The sequence below is a fragment of the Myotis myotis genome, unplaced genomic scaffold (genome assembly GCF_014108235.1).
Source record: "Myotis myotis isolate mMyoMyo1 unplaced genomic scaffold, mMyoMyo1.p scaffold_m19_p_1, whole genome shotgun sequence".
Classification (NCBI taxonomy): Eukaryota; Metazoa; Chordata; class Mammalia; order Chiroptera; family Vespertilionidae; genus Myotis; species Myotis myotis.
In genome coordinates, this window is record NW_023416313.1 from 154,359,897 (window position 1) to 154,383,972 (window position 24,076).

The 24,076-nt window shown below is 34.0% G+C and overlaps 1 protein-coding gene across 2 annotated transcripts in view; it reads right to left on the reverse strand.

The window, feature by feature from the left end:
* DPH6 (diphthamine biosynthesis 6) overlaps positions 1 to 24,076 on the reverse strand; it is a 180,691-nt gene that overhangs the window by 77,749 nt on the left and 78,866 nt on the right. For both annotated transcript variants that reach the window (XM_036296618.1, XM_036296629.1), the window contains exons 4-5: positions 5,945 to 6,018; positions 1,080 to 1,198 (exon numbers count right to left, since the gene is read on the reverse strand). In XM_036296618.1, the coding sequence (XP_036152511.1) occupies positions 1,080 to 1,198; positions 5,945 to 6,018 (193 nt within the window). The remainder of the gene's footprint in view (positions 1 to 1,079; positions 1,199 to 5,944; positions 6,019 to 24,076) is intronic.

Sequence of the window (24,076 nt, forward strand, 5' to 3'; positions counted from 1 at the left end):
GAGATGTCACATAAAAATCATTACAGAAGTAGGCAATCTTAGAAAATCCAAGAGAGAGACCATACTCTATATAGATTCATATAGAAAATTATATTACAGATATACCTATAGTGAGAACTCCAATCATAAGAGTTGCTCAGCAACATTTTCTCAAAAATAAGAACACAACACACTTCAATCTTTCTCTTTTTATCAACTGCAGATTCTCTAAATAAGGCTTTCTACTAAAGACGAGACCTTGACTTTAACAAGAAAAGAGTAGCTCGGTATTGACCAAGGAGAAATATTATGGGATCTTCCTTTTAATGCTGTTTAAAATGTGAATTTATTTGTAAATATTCCACAGCTTGAGACCTCGTTATTTCAGAGATCATAAAAGTAAACACTCTCAAATGATTTAGACTTTGAGAAGCCCGAGGCTCCAGGGCATTTCCTGTAATAGGTTCATGAAATAAATGTATTGGGCTCAAACCCTATGGTTTCTTGAAAATGAATATAATTATAAAAATGCAAAACAAATTAATGTGTTCATGTGTAATGGCCATATTTGAATCAGATTACCACCTGCCTACTACATTGTGTCTATGGTAACTGATCAAATGGCATCTTCTCAAATATCATTTTCTTACCAACCCCAACAAAAATCCACTACTCTGCTTATTTCTGATATCACAAACAAAGCCAATAATTCTATTTTAACATTATTAAAATGTTAACAAAATACAAGGAAAATATCATGTGTTGTGCCAAATATAGTTTTTGAAAGGTTAAAAATTCAACCTGTATTTCCTGTACCCTATGAACCCGAATTCCAAATCCTACAGAAAGAACTTAAAAGTCCATATGCAATACCAGTTTTAGAGGCAGTTATATATTTAAAAATAAAATGATGAGGCTCACTATTAATTACTTTGGTAAATGGTCAAAAGCCCATTTTAAAAGTTACCCTCACTCAACTTTCTGTGACTCCTCATTTCTATATTCTAAATCATTCTTCCTTGTTTGCTGTAACTGCTTATTAGTGAACTCATCATATGTGTGGTAACAGACAGAGCTCCCTTTTGAGTCTGGCTACATACCCAAAGCTGCTACTTTGATGATGATCGCCTGAATGTTAGATGCTATCATCTCTCGGAGCAAATCTTCCTGGTTTCTCTGCCAAAGGTAAGCTAAAGGCTGAAGATTAAGCCTTTTACACCTATAAAATAAAAAATAAAAAATCAGATGATATCTTAATGTTCCATACTTATATCCATTACTTTGATTTTATACATAATGCATCTCTCAAGGATTTTAGTATATAAAAGGTTTTTAAAAACATTTTTTGTATAATAGAGTTTATATATACAACAAAAATATTATTTAATTTCCATATGCTATGCATAAACAGATAAAAATAAAATCTCCAGGCAGATTATAAGTATTAATTTGAGTAAGACTCTCTGTAAGTTTAATAATCTATGCAAAAAGCTTCCAATGTCAATGGATAATTACCTTTGTTTTTAGAACTTCTTGGGTATCAAAATTGTAAAGCATATGCAAAGTAGGCAAATAAATTTAGCCTAATAAAATAATCATGTTGGTTAAATTTACAATACCTATGGTTACATGAACTATTTTTATCTACTAACTGAAATTTTTAAAAATAATTTGACTCTGTGAAAAGAAAATAAACAGAACAAATTGTGTAATATATTGAAGTATTGTACTACATATTTTAAATTATGGTGCAGTAAAATGAATATGGGTTTTGGGGTCAGGACAAATCTGGGTTTGAAACCTACTTCTGCACTCACCAACTATGTGACTTCAGCAAGTCAAAACTAAGCTATAAGTCTTTAGTTTCCTAGTTCATAAATAGGAACAAAGACATTTTCTTTCAAAGTTCTTAATACAATTATAAGATTAGAAAGTGTAGTAATCCTTTACTCCTTTCTTCACATTCCTCATGCAGTCTACCACAATGCAGAATATGATCACTTCTCACCATTACCACTACTATGACCCGGTCTGGGGCACCATTATCTCTCATGTTAATGCCTTCAAACCTCATTCTCTGTTTCTGTCCTTGCCCATTTAAAATCAGTTTTCATACAGCAGCCAGTGTGATCCTTTTAAAACATAAATGGATCATGAGATTCCTCTGCTCAAAACCCTCTTCATCACTCAGTAAAAGTTATTGCACTGAACTACATGGACCTCAGCCTGGTTAGCTTTCACACCTTATTTCCTACTACTCTCCCCTCACTCCAGTTGCCACCCCTACCCTGCTCACTCTTGCCTAATACTAACTAGGCTCCCTACCTTCTCTTGCTTCATACATTTGTGTAAATATCATTTTCTCAAGGACCATAATTGATTAAAAGTAATATAATGAATGTAGTACAATGCTCAGATAAAATATTCAAAAAATGGTAGTCAAAGCCAAGCAACTTGCCCATGTCACACAATAAGTGGCTGAGATTAGATTTCAAACAAGAAATTTAGCTCTAAAACCCACCATCTCTAATGTCTGTAAGATTACCTGGCTGACTAGCCCACACTGATCTTTTTCTCCAAAAATTCCAAACTTAGTAAATGTACCACATGTTTGGTCATTTACTCATCCATGGCCTTAAAAATATCACTACTTTTGCCCCAGCTGGTTTGGCTCACTGGGTAGTGCATCAGCCTGCGAACTGAAGGGTCCCAGGTTCGATTCTGGTTGCAGGCTCAGTCCCCAATGAGGGGCGTCCAGGAGGCAACCGGTCAGTGATTCTCTCTCATCATTGATGTTTCTATTTCTCTAACTCTCTCCCTTCTTCTCTGAAATCAATAAAAGTATATTTAAAAAATATATCACTACTTTTTTCATGTACATAAACCCTGACTTTCAAAGAAAAAAAACTATCTTCCTTACTGTAGAGACTGTTTTATATAATTTTCCTTTGTAAAATGTCCCAGAGCATACAGCACTATGCTGAGGCAGTTAATAAAAAAACGATGAAACTGAAACTAATGATGTAACACAAGCATTACATTTCTTGCTGTCCTCACCAATATTCAATGCCTAATAGTCAAACTAGTCTCTACCATTTTTAGCTGAGATTTTTTTAATTGAAAAAAATTCATTCCTTTCTGTCCTTTTTTCAAAATTCTTGACTGTTGCTTTAATATTCATAATCTGTTGACTATTTGTAGACTTATGTCAAAATTCTTTACCTAGTTAAATTTTTTAACAGTTCAAAATACCATGCCTCAAATACATTTCCTCTGTAAATCGCTGTTGCATTTGAGCTAGTGACATTTTTTAAATGCATTATATCTTGAAAATATAATGATGCAACACAAACTACAAACTGAAGATAGACTAATTCCCAATAGGCTAATTCAAAACTGAGTTTGTAGACCAATGCTTTAAAAATTTCAAGAATAAAATTGTTGCAGATATGCTTCATATTATAAAGTCTGGGCATTTTAATCATGTGTTTAAATGTTCCTGAGACTGCATTTTGAGAAAAATATTTCCTCTATCCATTAGAATACTATGGGCGCTTCTTCCATATAGCCCCCTAATCATTAGCACATTTTCACATTAGCACATTGAGCTTTTTGACTTTCATCAATAGATGTCAGCACTATCTACAGTTTGGCTACCCATTAAACCACGTGGGTTTGAACTTATTAAAAAATAAAGATTTTTGTTTTGGCTCAGTAGATAGAGTGTCGGCCTGCGGACTGAAGGGTTCCAGTTCGATTCCAGTCAAGGGCACATGCCGGGGTTGCGAGCTTGATCCCCAGTGGGGGGCGTGCAGGAGGCAGCCGATCAATGGTTCACTCTCATCATTGATGTTTCTATCTCTCTCTTTCTCTGCCTCTCTGAAATCAATAAAAATATATTAAGAAAAACACAGATTTGTAAACTAAATAATTCTCAGAGAGGGTGACCTAAAAACTGCAGAGAGTAATATTCTTTCTTTTTTTTTGAATTAAATTTTATTGGGGTGACATGGGTCAACATGAACATATAGGTTTCATGTGTGGATTTCTAAGTTACAAAATCTATATATAGCACCATGTGTCCACCACCCAAAGTCAAGTCTTCTGTCACCCCATAGGAGGACTCTCTTCTCCCCCCAACCCCCGGCAACCACCATACTGCTATTTGTGTTCCTAAGTTTCAGTTTTATAGCCCACATGAATGAAAACATGGTTCTTAGCTGTTTCTGACTTATTTCACTTGGCATAATGTTCTCAAGGTCCATCCATGTTGCTATAAATGATGCTATTTCATCCTTTCTTATGGCTGAGTAATATTCCATTGTGTATATGTACCACATCCTCTTTATCCAGTACTCTATCGCAAGACTTTGGATATTTCCATGTTTTGACCACCGTGAATAATGCTGCAATGAACATTGGGAAGCATATGTCTTTGCATATAAATGATTTCGCGTTTTTCGGGTATATACCGAAAAGTGAAATTGGTGGGCCATATGGTAGCTCTATTCTTAATTTTTTGAGGAATTGCCAGACTGCTTTCCATAGTGGTTGTACCAATCTGCATTCCCACCAGCAGTGAATGAGGGTTCCCTTTTTTCTGCAACCTCTCCAACACTTGTTATTGTTTGTCCTGTTGATAATGGCCACTCTGACAGGTATAAGGTGGTATCTCATTGTAGTTTTGATTTGCATTTCCCTGATTGCCAGTGAGGTTGAACATCTTTTCATATATCTATTGACTGTTTGTATGTCTTCTTGGGAGAGGTGTATTTTTAGGTCCTCTGCTGCAGAGAATAATATTATTTCTATGTATGGCTTAAGGGATATAGAATTCAGCTCTATCTATAAATCAGTTCTTAAACGTAAGCAGGCAGAAGGTAAGGAAAATTTCCCAAATTACACCTTTAACTATGCTTTGCCTTGCAGTCCTATCATTTACTTTTTAAAATCTGTATTTTTAACTGACTTAAATTCATTGTGGAATTAGAGGAAACAAATAAAATAAAAATTTAGACTTAAGTGTTCAAGTCCATTAATATACAAGTTTTTAATGAGAGCCAATATAAAGATTTCTTTGTCAAGGATACGAAACCATTACATATATACATTCTTTATCTTATTTCTATTTACCCTTGTGAGTGTCAAAATTATTTATTTAGAGGCTAAGTTTTGCCCAAGATACTGAAGTCCACATTTTCTTTTTTTGCTAATATAATTACATATAAAGCCTCTATATGATATTTTGATTATTCAAAGAAATTAAAAATGAAAAAATAAATTCATTTGTATTATTTTTTCCAAACATTAAATAATCCATATTATCATTTGACCTTATATGTTTTTTTAATAGATTAATGAAATGAACTGTTTTGGTATTTATACATACAGACAGTGATTTACTAGTGCTACACTCCTTAGGAGTGGGAAGGAGTGGGGAAAAACAACCTGAAAACTCCTTGAAAGTTGAATTACTTTATATAGAAGTATTTCAATCATGAATACTTTTGGCCAAGAACTGAATCCTAAGCACCAAAGAAGGGCAGAGTCCTTAATAAGCTTCTTTTTTTTTTTTTTTGTCTTTAAGATATTACTGCATTCCTCTATAAGCTCCTGATTTTTATTACAAATGATAAGGAGTTAAAAGAGATTAAAAGAGTGTACTGATTTAAATGAGAAAAAATTAAAAATAATACTTTTTACTTTAAAAAGCTTTGCCTCAATTTTTTATTATAAATAATGTATTTTTTTCCTTATGGTAAGTAAGTTAGAGTTTTATCCACGTGTAATATAAGAATAGAACAAAAATAAAAGTGCAACTTTTGTTACTCAGGTAAACAGATAGTTCCATGGGCATATAGGATATCATATTTATTTATTATCTGGATACAATTATATGTTTTATTTACTCACATTCTTAAAATAAATGCATATATAAATAACAGGATAACTAATGTTCTCTTACACATTTTCTACTCGAACACGCTGATAGTCAGAAAGAATAGCGCCTACTGATATCCCTTCCACTTCTTCTTTTTCCTGAAAATAAAGAAAAAATATAACATGAAAAATAAACATGTGATTCTTCATCATGATCTGAAAATTATAAATGAAGTGTGTCTTGTTTGGAAAACCACCTTGAAGGAGAATAATTTACTGAAAATGCAATCCACATTAAGGAAAAAAAATGCATACATTTAAGTTATCCTCTCAGCTGGGGAGAAATTAAGTATTCTTTTTACTAACAATCCAAATAACTACACGCCATTTTCCATGGAAAAGGTAAAGACTAAGGCAGCTTTAATATGCAAAAAACTTCCAAAATGTTTTCTCACTTAACATACTTGTAAAGACTCACTGATGTTTGATGGAAAATTTTTTGAGAAATTTCTATTTAAGGACAGTATTTTCCCAGATTGTCTTTAAAAACAAACAAAGAATGGCATAAGTAGATGAGGGAACACAATGATTTGTATCTGTATCTTAGAAAAAGATGATTGACAAAAGAGAGTAGCACCCGGGAAGCAGAGGTGGTACAGCCATTGCCTAGAGAACAGAATAGAATAGTGGATAAAAAAATATATGATGGGAAGGAAACAATGAATTATGATCAACAGAGTTACAACTAAGGATATTCAGTAGTATATCCAGCAGCGACCCCCAGGGAAGAGGACTAGTCTATCCAACATGCTCATTAATGACCTGGAGGAGAATGTAAATTCTAATATGATCAAGTTTGCAGATGATACAAACCTAGGATGGATGAAACAGAAAAGAAAGGAAGATCAATCAAGTTCATGGATGGATATGGACAACTTGGGAATTTGGAAGGACAGGTCTAAGATGAGATTTAATGTAAAAATGTATAACACAATACACTTAGGGAAGACTAATACACAATACAGGTATAAACTAGGGAACTATTATCTAGAAAATAGATTTGAAGAAAGTGACTGGGGGGTAATTACTAATAACAAACTAAATAGAAATTCTCTGAATAGGCATAAAATAAAATCCATCCTAGCATATGAGGTACAGAAGAAACTACTTCAGAGACATGACTTCATTATTAATACTCTCGTCTTTCCAAACTTGGGAAACCTACAAAGAAATATAATAGTGTTTCGCATAAAAACAAATGTAATATTTCAAGACATACTGAAACAACCCAGTATGTCCTAAAAGGGTGCTATAATAAATAAACAAAAATGCAAAACAGGAATCTCTCATGTCTTTGGAGATAAAGTCAACTTAAAATTTCCCCTCCAAAATGATTGAGAAATATCTGTCAATCCTCCCCAAAATAAAATGATTCTATTAGATAAAGTGTCCAGGAAAAGAGCTATTTCCTTTACTTTCCTATTTCAGCAACTTTGTGAGAACATTTGCTTATAACTTTTCTCTAACCTTCCTAGCCATTTTCTTTTTATAAAAGTCATTGTATTCATTAGAAAAATTCAAGGCATAATGCTCCTTATTAAATGCAAATATGGCATAGATCACAGAGTAGTGAACAGTGTTATTGAGAGATCTAAATTTCAGTTCTGTCACAAAAAATATAAAGTACTAAGTATTGTGTGTGTGTGTGTGTTTGTGTGTGTATCTCTATAGATCATGGAAACATAGATAAGAGCCACTGTGTTTTTAACTAAGCCACGTCACTTTTAAAATAATAATTGGCATTTATTATCCATTTAAAATGTGCTAACATTCTATGGTTCTCATTTAATGCTCACTGTAACACTAAAATAATAATTATTTAATTCTTCTTAGTCTACATGCATTCTCTGAAATCCTCTTCCACTTCCATCTCTTTTATTTTCTATTTGATAATACCTAACAAATCAGCTCTAGAATCATATACTCAGCTGAATTCTGACTGTTCTTCAAAAGCAGGTCTAAACAGAGATCATTATTTTTTTACTGTGAACATCTTTGAAAAATAATAGTATAAAGAAATCTGACCTGAAAGTTAAATAAAGCAACTAAAAATAAATATGTTTAAAAAATATTGTAGCAGCCCTAACTGGTTTGGTTCAGTGGATAGAGCATCGGCCTACAGACTGAAATGTCCCAGATTTGATTCTGGTCAAGGGCATGTACCTTGGTTGCGGGCACATCCCCAGTAGGAGGTGTGCAGGAGGCAGCTGATCAAAGTTTCTCTCTCATTGATGTTTCTAACTCTCTATCCCTCTCCCTTCCTCTCTGTAAAAAATCAGTAAAATATATTATATATATATATAATATATATGTATATAATATACATATATATATATTAGCAATAATACAAAAGAGGGTTAAAATTCTCAATGAGAAAAAACCAAAATGTGTCCAATTGTTTATCCCTTAGATAGACTAGTCCTCTTCCCTGTGGGACACTGCAAGAAACAGGGATAAAGCTAATACTCTCATTTGGTTTTGGTACTGAAAAATGTACAAAATAACTTAGAAAAACTAGTTAATATCAAATGTTGTGAGCTTTATACTCTACCTGTCTAATCTTGATCTGCAGATACTTAATAACCATTGTGCAAGGCAGAGCTGATGTTAGGGCAGCCAAGAGTTTGCGGAGGAGCCCATCCTTTAAATATAGATTTAACTAATGACTTGTTCACCAATAATGGTTACTACAACCTATTAGAAATCCAATCCTACCACTGATAAGTTCTGTGATTTTGAATAAGTTATGTAATAAGTTATGTAATTTCTGTGTATTTCATTTTCCTTATCCATAAAGTGAGGATATTAATAGTTCCCTTTTTCTAGGGTTATTGTGACGACTGAGTAAAATAATTCAGATAAATAAGTGTCCAGTACCTAGTAAGCAATCAGTAAATATTTTCTTCTAATCACTACGAAAACCTTCATTATTACAACTACTTCTACTTCTAACTACTACTGAGCAACACCACCACTAGCATTATGGATTAAAGGCCTAACTTGATAGGCTTGCTCATGATCACTTCTCAACACCAGCCTACTAAACTGTGATGGTTAATTTTACAGATCAACAGGACTGGCTAAGTGATGCCCAGATATCTAGTGAAATATTATTCTGTGAGAATGTTTTGTGGCATAGATTAGGATATAAATTGGTAAACTGAGTAAAGATACCCCTAATCAGCCCTAGCTGGTGTGGTTCAGTGGATAGTGTGTCAGCCTACAGACTAAAGGGTTCCAGATTCGATTCTGGCCAAGGGTACCTGCCTGGGTTGTGGGCTCGATCTGCAGTGTGAGGCATGCAGGGGCAGCCAATCAATGATTCTCCTCATTGATGTTTCTCTCTCTCTCTCCCTCTCCCTTCCTCTATGAAATCAATAAAAATATTTTTAAAAAAGATAGCTCTAATCAGTGTGGGGGATTGTCATCCAAATGGTTGAGGCCTGAATAGAACAAAAAGGCAGAAGAAGGGCAAATATGCTCTCTGCTTGAGCTGGAAAACCCATCTTCTCTTGACCTCTGATATTGGCAATCCTGATTCCTGGGCATTTGGATTTGGACTGGGATTTCCTTTACTGGTTCCCCTGTTTCTCAGTCTTTTGGGTTTGGAACTACACCATCAGTATTCTTGCCTTCAGGTCAGCTTGCATATGGATGATCATGGGATACAGTCTCTGTAATCAGAGGTGTCAATCCTTTATAATAACTGTCCTTTAATATATTTTTTATGTCCAATCCATCTGTTTCTCTAGAGAACCCTAATACAGTTCAGTAAGAGTGAAGAATATTCGCCAAAGCAACAAAATATGGGGCTTAGCACACAGCGATGGTCAGTAGGTTAGGGTAGTTGAAAAGCACATATCAGAAGTGGAAGAGACAAAGTCTAGAAAAGTTGAGGTCAAACTATTCTGAAACATGCCCTGCAACCTGAAGGCAATCGAGAACCTCTCCCTATGGGATTTGTTAAAAAATAAAAAAAAGCTCTACTGAGGTACAATTTACATAAAATTAACTGCATCCCCAATCTCTGTTAATGTAAAACACACCTGCAAGTCTGATAAGACGGTAGGCCCAGCAGCTATCTGACTTATGTGGCCAAACCTAACAATAGAGAAGGTACTTGCAAAAGTAAACACTTACTCACAAATTGGCACAAACACAGCTTCATTATTACCACTACTTCTATACCTACTTATATGCAAAATGATAGTTATACCAAGGATTTATTCAGAAAGAGCCAATATATCACCACTCTGCTTAAGAATCCAAGGACTGAATACCGATAGTCAACTATGCTTCTTAGAATACATTTTAATTGTTAATGTGGAAGAATCTCAGCAATCTATAAGTTTCTCCATTGAGATTGGGACGCATTAGGTAGAAAACAGCTGATTTATTTAAAACTGGTAATGTTGATAGGCAGGCACATGTATGCACATACTAAACATGTATAAATAAAGCCAAACCTTTGGCTTTTTTTTTTTTAAATATATTTTATTGATTTTTTTACAGAGAGGAAGGGAGAGGGATAGAGAGCCAGAAACATCGATGAGAGAGAAACACCGATCAGCTGCCTCCTGCACACCCCCTACTGGGGATGTGCCCGCAACCAAGGCACATGCCCTTGACCGGAATGGAACCCGGGACCCCTCAGTCCGCAGGCCGACGCTCTATCCACCGAGCCAAACCGGTTTTGGCCAAACCTTTGGCCTTTTAAAGACAATGCGAGGAATTCAGTTCTCATGAACTTTTTCTTTCTTAGGGAAAGAAAAACCAACTCTTCTTCCTGAAATAATGCATGGTGCACTAAGTAACGACTTGCCTTACAAAGCTGGACTGAGTGAAGAATGAGAAACGGAAAGGAACTTATACTTTTTACTTTACATAACCTTGTTTTTCTTGATTTTTGTTTTTTACCAAGAATATACAACAGGGCCCTAACCGGTTTGGCTCAGTGGATAGAGCGTCGGCCTGTGGACTCAAGGGTCCCAGGTTCGATTCTGGTCAAGGGCATGTACCTTGGCTGTGGGCACATTCCCAGTAGGGGGCGTGCAGGAGGCAGCTGATCGATGTTTCTCTCTCATTGATGTTTCTAACTCTCTATCTCTCTCCTTGCCTCTCTGTAAAAAATCAATAAAATATATTTAAAAAAAGAATATACAACAGAAAATTTCTAAAAATTTACATTATAAAAAGGAAAATAGTATTCTTGGACAAATTATTCAGTTCTGCATAGCTTTATTTCTTCCACAAGATTCCAGCATTTGAATATCCTAGATAAAACACTTTTGAATTCTAAGTTAGTTTACAGCAGTGGTTCTCAACCTTCCTATTGCTGCGACCATTTAATACAGTTCCTCATGTTGTGGTGACCCCCAACCATAAAATTATTTTCATTGCTACTTCATAACTGTAATTTTGCTACTGTTATGAATCATAATGTAAATGTCTGATATGAGGATGTATTTTCATTGTTATAAATTGAACATAATTAAAGCATAGTGATTAATCACAAAAACAATATGTAATTATATATGTGTCTTCCGGTGGTCTTAGACGACCCCTGTGAAAGGGTCGTTCGACCCCCAAAGGGGTCATGACCCACAGGTTGAGAACCACTGGTTTACAGGGAAAAACAAAGACATAAAATAACTTTAGTTAATATGTTTCTGGAGAAGAGGAAAGGGGCTATAAAGAAATTTCAGGTCTAGAAGCTTGATAATAACGATGAAAAGTACCTATACCTTTCCTGGACAGATGCTAGTGCCTGTTAAACCTAAAACTTATGCACAGCTTCACTAATACCAATTTGGGTAAGCAGAAAAAAACCCCACCCATTTGCCTCCCAAAAGCTGCTGTGTTGCAGGGAGAGAGTAGAAAACAGAGGACTTATCATATAGGGAAAATAATTTTTGGGGAAAAATTATCACAAGAAAAAAAGTGAAGTTTTAGAAACTATTGTGTGTACAAAGTAGAATTAAAAAAAACAAATAAAAGGTTAAAAGAAAATAATCTGAAAAGGCAAGTAAAAATAACAAGAGAACTAGACTTTTAAAAAGACTGTAAAGAAAACACAATCACAAAAATAATTTTGGCATGCAAAGTAGTAAAGATCCAGAATCTGTAACACAGAAGAACAAAATTGCAAGGTGGCAGATACAATCAGGACACTTACTTAAATAACAGAAGAAACAATAAAAAAGATGAAATTTTGTAGACAGATAAAATAAAGGATAAGGGAGAGAGATCAGAAATCCAACAACTGCAATTAATATTGTTAAAGAAGAACAAAAAACAAATGAAATGCAATAAATAATCATTCTATCCTAGGAGAAAATGTTGCTAGAAGAGGACAGATCTGAATCTTAGGGAGACCTAGCAAAATTAACAGAGAAGGACCAATCCCTGCCAAAGGCTACATTTTAGAGATAAATAAAAACTAACTCTAGGAAATATAGGTATCTAGGTTCACAAATCTTCCTTTGCTGAAACCAAGGGCATGAGAGGAAAAAATAAAAAACCTACACAGAAAGAAGGTAAAAGGAATTACAATGAACATATATGGACAACCCATAGACACAGACAACAATGTGGTGATGTCCAGAGGAAAGAGGGTGTGGTAGGAGGAATGGGGATATCTGTAATAGTTTAAACCAGTGGTTCTCAACCTTCTGGCCCTTTAAATACTGTTCCTCATGCTGTGACCCAACCATAAAATTATTTTCGTTGCTACTTCATAACTGTAATGTAGCTACTGTTATGAATCGTAATGTAAATATCTGATATGCAGGATGGTCTTAGGCGACCCCTGTGAAAGGGTCATTCGACCACCAAAGGGGGCACGACCCACAGGTTGAGAACCGCTGGTTTAAACAATAAAAATAATATTTTAAAAAGAATAAATTTTTATTTACAATGAGGTTAGGGAGAAGCCTATCCTACAAATTATAAAGAAGAGTTGCCAAAACACAATACAGTTTGCATCAAAAGAAAAGACATGCTGAGTGAAACCACAATCCTCTCTGCCTCAAGAGTCCAGTGTAGATTTGTAACATACACATGCAGAACATTCTAAGAAGCTCACTATTATCTCCCAACTTGAAAAGATAAGGATTAGACATGCACTAACAGGTATTTAAACATATTTTGAAAATGCTATAATTAAAACAGTGAGATGCTGACCCAGGAATAGTCAAATCAATGAAACAGAACAGAATGTACACAGAAACCTAAGTGTGTATAGGAATATGGTACATGATAAAGTTGATAGTAAAAACTGGTGGGTAAAGATTCTCTATATAAAAATGATATTGAACAACTTGCTAACTACTTAGAATGACAGAAAATTTATATCTTTACTTCTAGGTTTTGAATACAAAAATCCTATGTAATAATAGCCTAATATACAAATTGTCCCCTCGACTGGGAGTTCGACTGGGAGTTCAATCAGGGGTTGGGGCTAGCCTGCCAACTGCCTGTGGCCCCTTTCCCCAACTGACCCCCCCACCCCAAGATCGGGGGCAAGGCTGGTTGGCCAACCTCCCGCATCCCATCAGGGCGGGCGGGCCAGACCCCACCCATTAACAAATTCGTGCACCGGGCCTCTAGTAAGTAAATAAAAGCATAATCATCCAGAATACATAAGTGAATTTTTCCTTTGGGAAAACCATTATAAACATTTAGGAAAGAAAAACAAAAGCCTGAAAGATTTCACTAAGGACTCCCAACTCTCAATCAATCAACATCTGTATCCTAGATTTTGCCGCTTCTTATGAAAATGGGTAAACTGACCCTGCCTGAGTGTCTCTTTATCAGGAACCCAATCCATCTGGACAGTTTAAGGACGAGATCTTTTCCCCCCTGCACCATCGATTTTTACTCCTGCTTCATGTTCATCATTATAGAATACGCTGTCATAGCTGCTGAAAACTTATGCCCTCTTCCAGGTACCACTATTTCTACCTATTAAAGTAAAACACTTCAAAAGAGTTTATATATTTTTCTCCATTTCCTCATAACCTATTCTCTTCTGAACCCATGTTTAAAGTGCCTAGAGCTCAGTCTTCAGCTCTCTTCCTTTCTCTGGCTACAATAATACACAGTGCTTCATCATGGTTCTAAATATTATCCATAAGTTAGTAACTCCTGCTTCTCTCTGAAAGCCAGAATCCAAACGTCAGCTCTAATGATCATGTGAGTGTCTACTAAGTATCTTAAACTTGAACAGATTCAAAACAAACTCTTGATTCAGGCACATACTCGCCACCTACCCCATGATCCTTCCATATTGTTCTTCATCTTAGGAAATGGCACTGCAAATATATTGTTGTTTATGCCCCAAATCTTATAATCATCCATGATTTCTCCTTCCATTATAATCTAAGATCTATTAAATAATTGTTCTATTAGCCTCATCTTCCAAGAATATCCAGAATCCAATGACTTCTCATCTCCCCCACCATCACCAGTCTAGTCTTACCCACCATCACCTGTCAAATGGACTACTACAATAGTTTCCTAACTGGCCTCCTGAGTTCACTCTTCTTTACTACAGTTTACCTCCACAGATTAACCACTGCTCTTCCAAAATATAAACCAAAACATGTAGCTCCCTGATTGAAAATCCTCCAATGGCTCAAAGCTACTACTTCAAAGTAACATCCAAGCTCCTTGTAGATAACACAAGGTTCTATATGACCCGGACCCTGCCAACTTCTCTGACACCACCACCTGCTATTATCCTCCCTGTTCACTCCAATAATCCACATTGGACTTCTTGTTGTTCCTCAAACATTTAAGCTTGTTTCCATCTCAGACACTAGGAAAAAAAATATATGTAATTTATTAGCTAACAAGTCCACACAATCCTAATCATCTATATCCCTTTGGTATCTGGTTGTGTGATTGAACCTTCCATATTAAACAACTAATAAATTAAGGGCTATTAGTCCTATTCTTATCACCAAAAGAAGTATGAACTAGAACTGTCCATCTGAGTTTATAACCTAGTCCTAAAGCCTGCATAATGACTACTCTTAAAATCAGTATCTGAAAGTACCAGGAACATAGAAACAAGAGGATAGAAATGGATTTCTACTATGAAATGTACCTGATGTATCATTCTCATTCAAATGCAAAGTTCTACCACATCACAGTTAAAAGGCTCCCAATACAGAGATTGGATGATGAAAGCATTCAGCCATATGGTAATAGTAATCATTACAAGTTTAGAAGGAGGGTTTAAAGGTAGAAATCTAGACCCAAATTAGATTTGTACACTCAATATTCATTTGTTCACAAAGCCAAGATAAATTAAAAAGAAGCTGTCCTTTTTTACAAATTAAATCTAGGCCTACTTATTCTAAAGATGAGAAGATATGCAGCTTGCATTTATTGGGGATATTATTTTCTTTGAAAAATGCTTCAGTTACCAGTATTATTCCATTAATGAGTTCTTGCCTGTTGAGAGAAAAAAAAAATGATCTACTGAATTTAAAGTGTTTTTCATCTGAAAGGCATTCTAACATTTATAATATGAACCATTCATTAAAGAAGCACACTTGCATTATATAGTTCTGAGTGGCAATATTTGGACTTCTGGCAACATGACATTATTAAATAAGAAACACTTGTGAATGCCAACGATAGTCTAGGACTTGGATAACAAAACATGAAATTTATATGGCCAGTAAAACACTAAGTGTTTTTCCCTTTAAAATAAGGAGAAAACCCTTTTATTTGCAACAACCTTGCTGGAAGACATTTTTCACTTTAGCAGGATTATACAAATCCAGATTCATAAAAAACAGAAATGAATACTATTTTATATGAAATAATACTGAAAGTGACACTTAGAATTTCCACATATTCAGGGATCTGACTAAAATGTTTTTGATTTAAAAAAGGCTTTTGTTTTTTCTAACATCACTAAATATAAAACATTTTAAAATGGAAAACTGATGACCATCTGGAGTTCTTCCATTAACCTGTGAACTCAAGACAGCGTTTTCATAATTTGTAGCATTATTTTCTCCCTTTGTGAGCTCTCTCAGTTAAATAGTTGTTAAGGCTAAAAATTAAATGACAAATAAATTGCAAAGAATCATAATCATTTGTTATTTATTTACATTTAAAACAAAGGATTATTATTTTGAGTCTCCATCTTAGTTGCCACAGTATGTCACTACCAGTTTTGAATAAATCAGCTATTTGCCACACAGTGTGTCCCAACCTCAATGGAGAAATTTAAAAATTGCTAGTCATCCTAAACCAAATTTGACCTGGAGAGTATTATGCTAAGTGAAATAAGCCAGTCAGAGAAAGACAAATATCATACAATTTCACTTATATGTGGAATCTAATGAACAAAATAGAAACAGACTCATAGATACAGAGAACAGACTGACCGCTGTCAGAGGGGAGGGGAGTTGGGGGACTGGGTGAAAAGGTGAAGGGATGAAGAAGAAAAAGAAAAGAGGAAGGAAAAGTCATAGACAAAGATAACAGTATGGAGATTTCCAGAGGGAAAGGGAATGGGGGAGGTAAAGGAGGATTAAGGGTGGATGGAAGAAGACTTGACTTGACTTGGGGTGGTGAACTCACAACACAATATACAGATGATGTGTTACTATGGTACACCAGAAACCTATATAATTTTATTAACCAATGTCACCCCTATAAATTAAAAAAAACACACACAGATGTCTAATTGAAAGTTGCTTTTTCCCCCAAGTTTCCCAAAAATGTTCCTGGTAAAACTTTTTTTAAAAAAGCAGCCTTTAAGATGTTTTGGTTTCAAACTATGTACACTAATTAGTAATTGCCACATAGATTACTAAACTAATAGGAGTGTCTCATTTTTACTTGAATTCTGGTAATAATCCTGGGTATGAAAAAACCATGGTGCCATCTTACGGATGAAGCAAGGGCTGTGATTTTTCATAAGTTCACCAAATAAATCAGAGGTATCATTATCAAGACAAGGAAGGACTCAGGTATCTCAACATTCAGTTATGTATTCCTTTCATTAAGGAAATGAAAATAAAAGCCTAAATCGGAAATAACTTAATTACTGTGTTAGGAAAAACCCAGCTCCTCCTGTGTTTCACCTTCACTCTCACACTACTACCACACAACACTCTGACACCAGACCTGTGAGGGGGTTTGCCCATACCAAGCAATACTGCAACATCAGCTAGTGCCCTACAACTTAATTCTGACAGTATCTACCTGGAGATAGCATCAGATCCTACAGGTTAATGGCTCAGTCCCATAAGACTGCCCATTGCAAGTAGTAGATCCACAGGTCACTCCAACTTGTTGCTAAAAATAAGAGGTTCTCATGAACATTTAGAACATTTAAAATGTTAAAGCAGGTAAATGCATTGACTATTCAATCAGTAGATAAAATTAACAGCAACATCAATAGCAAACTCTTCTAAATCTTTGCCATTAACAAATTTGGCAGGAAACTGATTTATAAAACAAGTTTTCCCTCTCTCTAAGAGAGAAAAATTCAAGGGTAAAATTCCAATTAGTCCTGATCTATAATCTTATCGCCTGAAGTGCTGTTACAACTAGGTTTAAAACTCTAGCAAAATGTTAACACATAAACATATGGAATTGCACAAAGGAGAAGCAAATACTGAGGACCAATTACATTCTTAACTCTTCTTTGCTCTCGATAAACTAAAAATAAAATTAAAAAATACCCAGAGCCATAAAATCAAAGTTTCAAGGCAGAGAATTCTTTTAAGGTTAATCTGTTGATGGCCTGCACATGGTTAAGCTAATTTAGTCAAAACACAAATCTATTTGCCAATTTTTCCTGGTAGATCATCTTTTAGTTATTCATTTTAGCATTCCTGAGAAAAAAGAATGCTTACCACCAGCCAAATAGTGCTTGTTTCAAACCACATTGGAATACTTTGTAAATGTACAGGATTAAAATAAAGAATATTTTAATATTAGTCATCAATAAGCCAGCATTATCTAATGAATATCAGTTCCATACTTGCATTGAAAAGTAGTAAATGCATGAAATGTCTTCATTCAGAAGATCTTTGATATCAAAAGTTATGACATAAAGGCCCAGGTCTATGAAGGGACTAATTAGAATACTGCCCCTCATGCTACCTGCAAACCACCACATGTGGAAGAATTGAAAAAAAAAAAAGAAAAACTTAAAGAGCTACCACCATCCTTGATTTTATCTCTATACAGGCTTCATCCCCACATCTGAATAATGAAGCACAACATCAGCAGAAATAGCAAAATATATTTAACCTAAATGCAGTTATCTGGGTTCCAGCTGTGATGTTAAATATTGTATAGAATAGAGATAGGATAGAGCGAGAGTTGAAAAAAATATGAAGATGGTTTTTATAGGTCTTATTTCCATATATTAAACTGCACACACATCCAAGAGATCGCTGGTGTGATTTTGTAGTTTCAGGGCCACATATCAGCTCTAGGGCAGACCTAGAAATAAACCCAAAGATCAGTAATGATTTCAGAAGCTATAGATATGAATGTTTATTTAATTTCTCTGAACTCTTTCTGCAATGGATAGACCTTCAGAAATCATAAAACTGGAGAAACTAGTCGGAGCTAACATTCCAAACTTGCCAAGGTCTTTCCAGACTAAGCATAAGATAACATCCGGCTGGCTGCAATTAAAGAGACAGCCATGTTACTGGGGACACACTGATTAAGTTGAATTATATATTTCTTAGGTGAAGTCTTTGATATTGTGTGGTGAAATACAGAAAAGCAAACTTTATTGATGCAGTTGCTAAAGAAACAGAATTGCAATGTTGCTTTGAAGAATTTTGTATTTTGCTAGAGTTGTATTGTTAACATTTTACTTATTTTCCTTTTTTCTTTCTTTTTAAACATTTTTTATTGAAGATTGTTAACATTTTAACATCATTAATTGCTAGGCATAAAGCACAGGGGAACCTGAAGTTAATGTAGAAAAAAAATACTGTATAAAAAAACAGTCAAGAAGAGGATGAAAGTGGCAGAGCAAAAATAATAATAGTAACAACATAAACAAAAACAAAAAAAATGTGAAGAATATTAAAAAGCAATATAAGCCACAGTCTCTACACTCAAGGGGCTTTCATGTTGCTGGATAAAAGATATATGAATAGAGAATTAATAATACAAAACAGTAAATAAAAAAGCAAAATAAATTTTTATAAAAGAAAACACTGCCATAAGTGGCTACAGACGGTACCTAGAGGAAATGAAAAGCAAAGATTTGGGACAAGAGAAGGCTTATTAATATTTTTTAAGAGCTTAAAAATATATAGCTCTTTTAAATACTATTAAATGATTTATAAAGGTAGTAAATATTCCTAAGTGACTGAGTTCCCATGATAGAAATAGTATCTCATAGGGTCTATATTTCTGATAATCACTAAGTATGGGTCTTTAGCCAAGATTTCTAACTTCTCTGGATCTCAGTTCCCTCATTGGTAAATAAGAGGTTTAGACTTCTTCCTGTGTCTATTGTTCTGATACTGAGCTGTTGAGATTAATAAATATGATCATGTCTAAAGTGAATATGATGTAATAACAGATGATCTGAGAAGGTACACTGTGATTAAGTCCTGCTGGGTTAAATCAAATAAATGAAACACAGCCTCACTTTTTCTAAAGGAGATTATAAAAAAATATATAGTACATAAAAGAACTAGGAATAATCTTTAATTCTGAAATAACAGAAAATTGTAACACTATCATTTAAACACAATCTAAAAATCTTAATTTTTCTGAAAGTCCACACAACACAAGATCCTTTTTTAATTTGATTATTTTAATTTATTGGTACTACACTATATTCAATGTACAGAAGAAAAAATAAATTACATTAAATTTTACAATTACAAAGTCTTCAAGATCCATCCTATGGTATTACTTAAAGGTGAAAAAACCTTTAAAATAAGGTCCTATGATTAATCATGTATAAGAGAGGCTGACTTCAGATTGAATTACACTTGCCAGTAACAATGTGTATTACAGAGAAATCTCAATGCATTTACTTAGTGTTCAAAAAATTCATTATATAACAAAGAACACTAAGTGTTAAGAAAAATAATCTATGAAATATAGCTTGCAAAAGACTATCCACATTTCCAGTTATGAAAGCTTTTCAATTTTTTAGTATTTTCCCTTCCATGGAAACTACTAAACTCTAAGAATGAACACAATCTAAGACTTTCAAAAACCAAACCAAACCAAATAAAAAAATACAGGGTGAGGTGTGACAAAAGACATTTAGAAGTGGTATAATAGTTTATTATAACTAAAACATAAGACTTCTTAATTATATGTTTTGTTTTTCATATAAGCTGAAATGATTATATTATTTTAGTTTTTATTATACCCTATGCATATCATTAATGAAAGTAAGAAAAAACCCTAGAGGCTTACTGCTAGATTAAAATATACAATTATATAATAACTACATATCAAAGTATAACATTTATTGTCTGAATTACATAAAAATTTAAATAAATCCTTTTTAAGTCTTTTGTTATAAAAAGATCATGGCAGGGTTGGGAATAGGTTTTCTCTTAAATATTAACCTGGAGTTATTGTGCTTTATTACAGAGCATGAAATATTTTTCCAAGAAAAAAAACGAATCACATTATGAAAATGTTAAGAGATATATAATAAACAAAGGTACTGCAAAGGCCCTATATCTCAATGTATTCCATCAACCCAGCATATTCATTCATTAGAGTAGTGCCATCATACACATGGATGGTAGTGATACATTAGTTCCTGTAGATGTATTACTTTTACAGGTCAGACCAGTGTAATATTTTATAAAATTACAGTACATGGTGATTTCATTCATTTAGAATTTTCATTTCCTTGTCACAGCCTAAAATGAGTTTTTCTGAACATGCATAGTCGTTTCATTTTTCTATCTCTAAAATGTTTTAACTGGCCAACTAACCAATTGTTTAAATTGGTGTGACTACATAGGTTTTCTTCAATTTCACATTCTCACTTCTAATCTAGCCATCTTAGGGTTCAGCAAAAAGAAAATTAGTGATAATGTTTTCAATTTAATTAGTATATTACATGTACTGTAATTATTAGCGGGAAATGTTATATTAATGAATCTAAAAGTTAGCAGCAAATTACCTTGTAGCTATTATCAATTTCCCAAGCTACTGCTCCTTAAGATAACCCTCTCCCTATGGTCCTTCCGGTAATTTTTCTTTGCCTGATAAACACGATGATTAAATAGCACACAGAGCAAACCTTTGATACTTTTTAAATTAAATCCATGCCCAGCCTAAGGGCTGTGTCTGATTTCAACTAAATGTGTCAGTTAATCAGATAAAAAATTATCAGTAACTCTAAGAAACAGCAGCCGTAGGCTTCATCAGTGCCAGGGAAAACTGAACAAAATAAGACATTCAGACAATATCACATTATGTGTAAAGGTTACTGATAAGCCTATAACTAAACAGAACTGCTTACCACTGTTATAATGTCTGTCTAGAAAGAAACAGTGTATTCAACATTCAAATTACTCTAAAATTCTAAAGGAAAAAATGTTATTTAGAGAAAAGTCTAGGGATATTTTTTACCCATACACTCATACGAACACACACATGCATATATAAATAAACCTACATGAAGATAATAAAAATATGCAGTGCATTAGAGAAGTGGCATTCATAAAACTAGATACTCAGAGAAATTATATTGAAAAAGAGTTAATTATCACAACACTACATCTAGGATACCTAAAAAATTATAATAAATAAATCAAATATTCAATGGTTGATAAAAGAAAGTGAATATGAATTCAAGATCAATTGTCTACACAGTTCCATCTAGTGCCTAAAATGATTCAATTTCACCAATTTAAAAAATCTGGGATAGTAACCTGTGACACTGAGCACCAATAGTTATTTGTAATATTACTATTAAAATAATACATAATATGAGGGCCTGGTTTTTTAGTAAGAGGATTTAAAAGCTCCTACCACTATAAGATAGAGGCTGGAAAACTCTTTAACTTTTTATAGCATATTATGATTTTCAAAGCATTCTTTGATTCCCAATTAAGATTGCTTAACTATAGAAGAAAGCTATGTTATAAACTGGTGTATGAGTAACAACTGTAAGAAAGAAACCACATCTGAAAAGAATAGAAAATTATCTTTGAAATACATAATGGGCAGTAGCTATGAAAAATACATTTATAAAGCAGAACAGGAGTCCCAAATGCTCTGACAAAGAAAATTTCAAATTAATACCCTGTCATCTTTATTCTTCCCTTCAAGTACTATGATCAGATAATGTATTCAACTGCTGCAAGACTCTCATTCCTATTTATCAACTGCAACTTCTCAGTAAGTACACCTGTGACAGGAGGAAAACTGGGCCAATTCTACACAAATATAAGCAGCTAAATATCAGAAACGCTCACAAATTAAAGTTTCCAACAGAATTTCAAATTTACTACCCACATAAGGATATAGGATCATTATATCTTGAAGTTTTCATTCTCAATACATTGAAAAGCTTAATACAGACCCTTGGAAGTCACTGCTCTAGTTAAGAATTATCTGAAGTGCAGAGGAAGTGGTTTTGCTTTCCTAACTGCTACAGGCAGCAATGTATACCTTTCAGGAAACCCTTTGACAATGGGAGTCAATCAGGCACTAACAGTGCTTAAAATACTGTGTTAAATCTTAGGTTAATGCTTCTCCAAGACTTCTACACATTTCAGAGTTCACCAAAGAGCAGCTAAAAAATTATCATAGGGTTACAAGATGAAATTCAAACTGGTCACCAAGAGGTGACTTAATTTAGCTGTTTCCAGCATTCCCCAGGGCCTTCTGCTCTGTCTCATACTACAGGGTTCCTTAATGCATGCTCCTTTTGACCTCTGCATGGCTCACATTAATGGTCATACACTGTCCCTTAGAAAGCTCCACAATTTCAAATCTATGCAAGAGCGGTAACAGCTTGTTTAAACAAACAGCTTAACAATTTTAAGGCTTATAATTCTAACTGAAAAGAAAATTATCGTTTTAGTTGGACTCTATAATTACAGTACTAGGTCCTTCCTCTAAAACAGTGGTTCTCAACCTTCCTAATGCCGCGAACCTTTAATACAGTTCCTCATGTTGTGGTGACCCCCATACATAGAATTATTTTCGTTGCTACTTCATAACTGTAATTTTGCTACTGTTATGAATCGTAATGTAAATATCTGATATGAGGATGTATTTTCATTGTTACAAATTGAACATAATTAAAGCATAGTGGTTAATCACAAAAACAATATGTAATTATATATGTGTTTTCTGATGGTCTTAGGCGACCCCTGTGAAAGGGTCGTTCAACCCCCAAAGGGGTCGCGACCAACAGGTTGAGAACCGCTGCTCTAAAAGGAACTAAACAGCAAATAAGAATAATGTTATTTATTGAAATAATGTATTTATTATTGGATTATAAATGCAATTTAGTATATTTTTAAATGTATTTTCCTAAGTAGTGAATATGTTACTATTTTAAAAAGTACTTTAATGGTACAACTTATTTTGGTATGTGATGATTGATGTGAATTATATTAAACTTTGAAGTAAATACAATAAATTTAACCTTGAATAATTTTCTGATTTTACAGTAATTATCAGATTTTGCTCCTGGGGTGGGTTCATGTCAACAAGAAAACCTTATACAACATTAGCTAAAAATTCTAATGTCAGGTAGATGATTATTTGCACCCAAACATACATGCACATTGCGCTTTCCACTTTATTTTTTTTAACTTTTTTTTTTTTTTTTTTTTGCTTTCTCACTTTAAAAGTTCAAATATTTATAGAGTATTTGCCTATAGGCAATTCCTTCAGGGAATCCTATGTAAAGATGATCTCCATCAGAGACCCGATGATGACATATTTAAAACTAAATTTGGCATTGAGAAGCTTCCCAAGAGTTAATAATCTAATGTTATTCTGCAATGATGAAGTGCCAATGACCAACCACAACATTTAAATCTAAAGGCTTTTGGTTTCTATCCCATATAAACAATTAAATCTAAAGGACATATAGGCTTATATCCCATATAAACTAGCAAATATAGGGTGTCCCCAAAAATGTATACAACACACT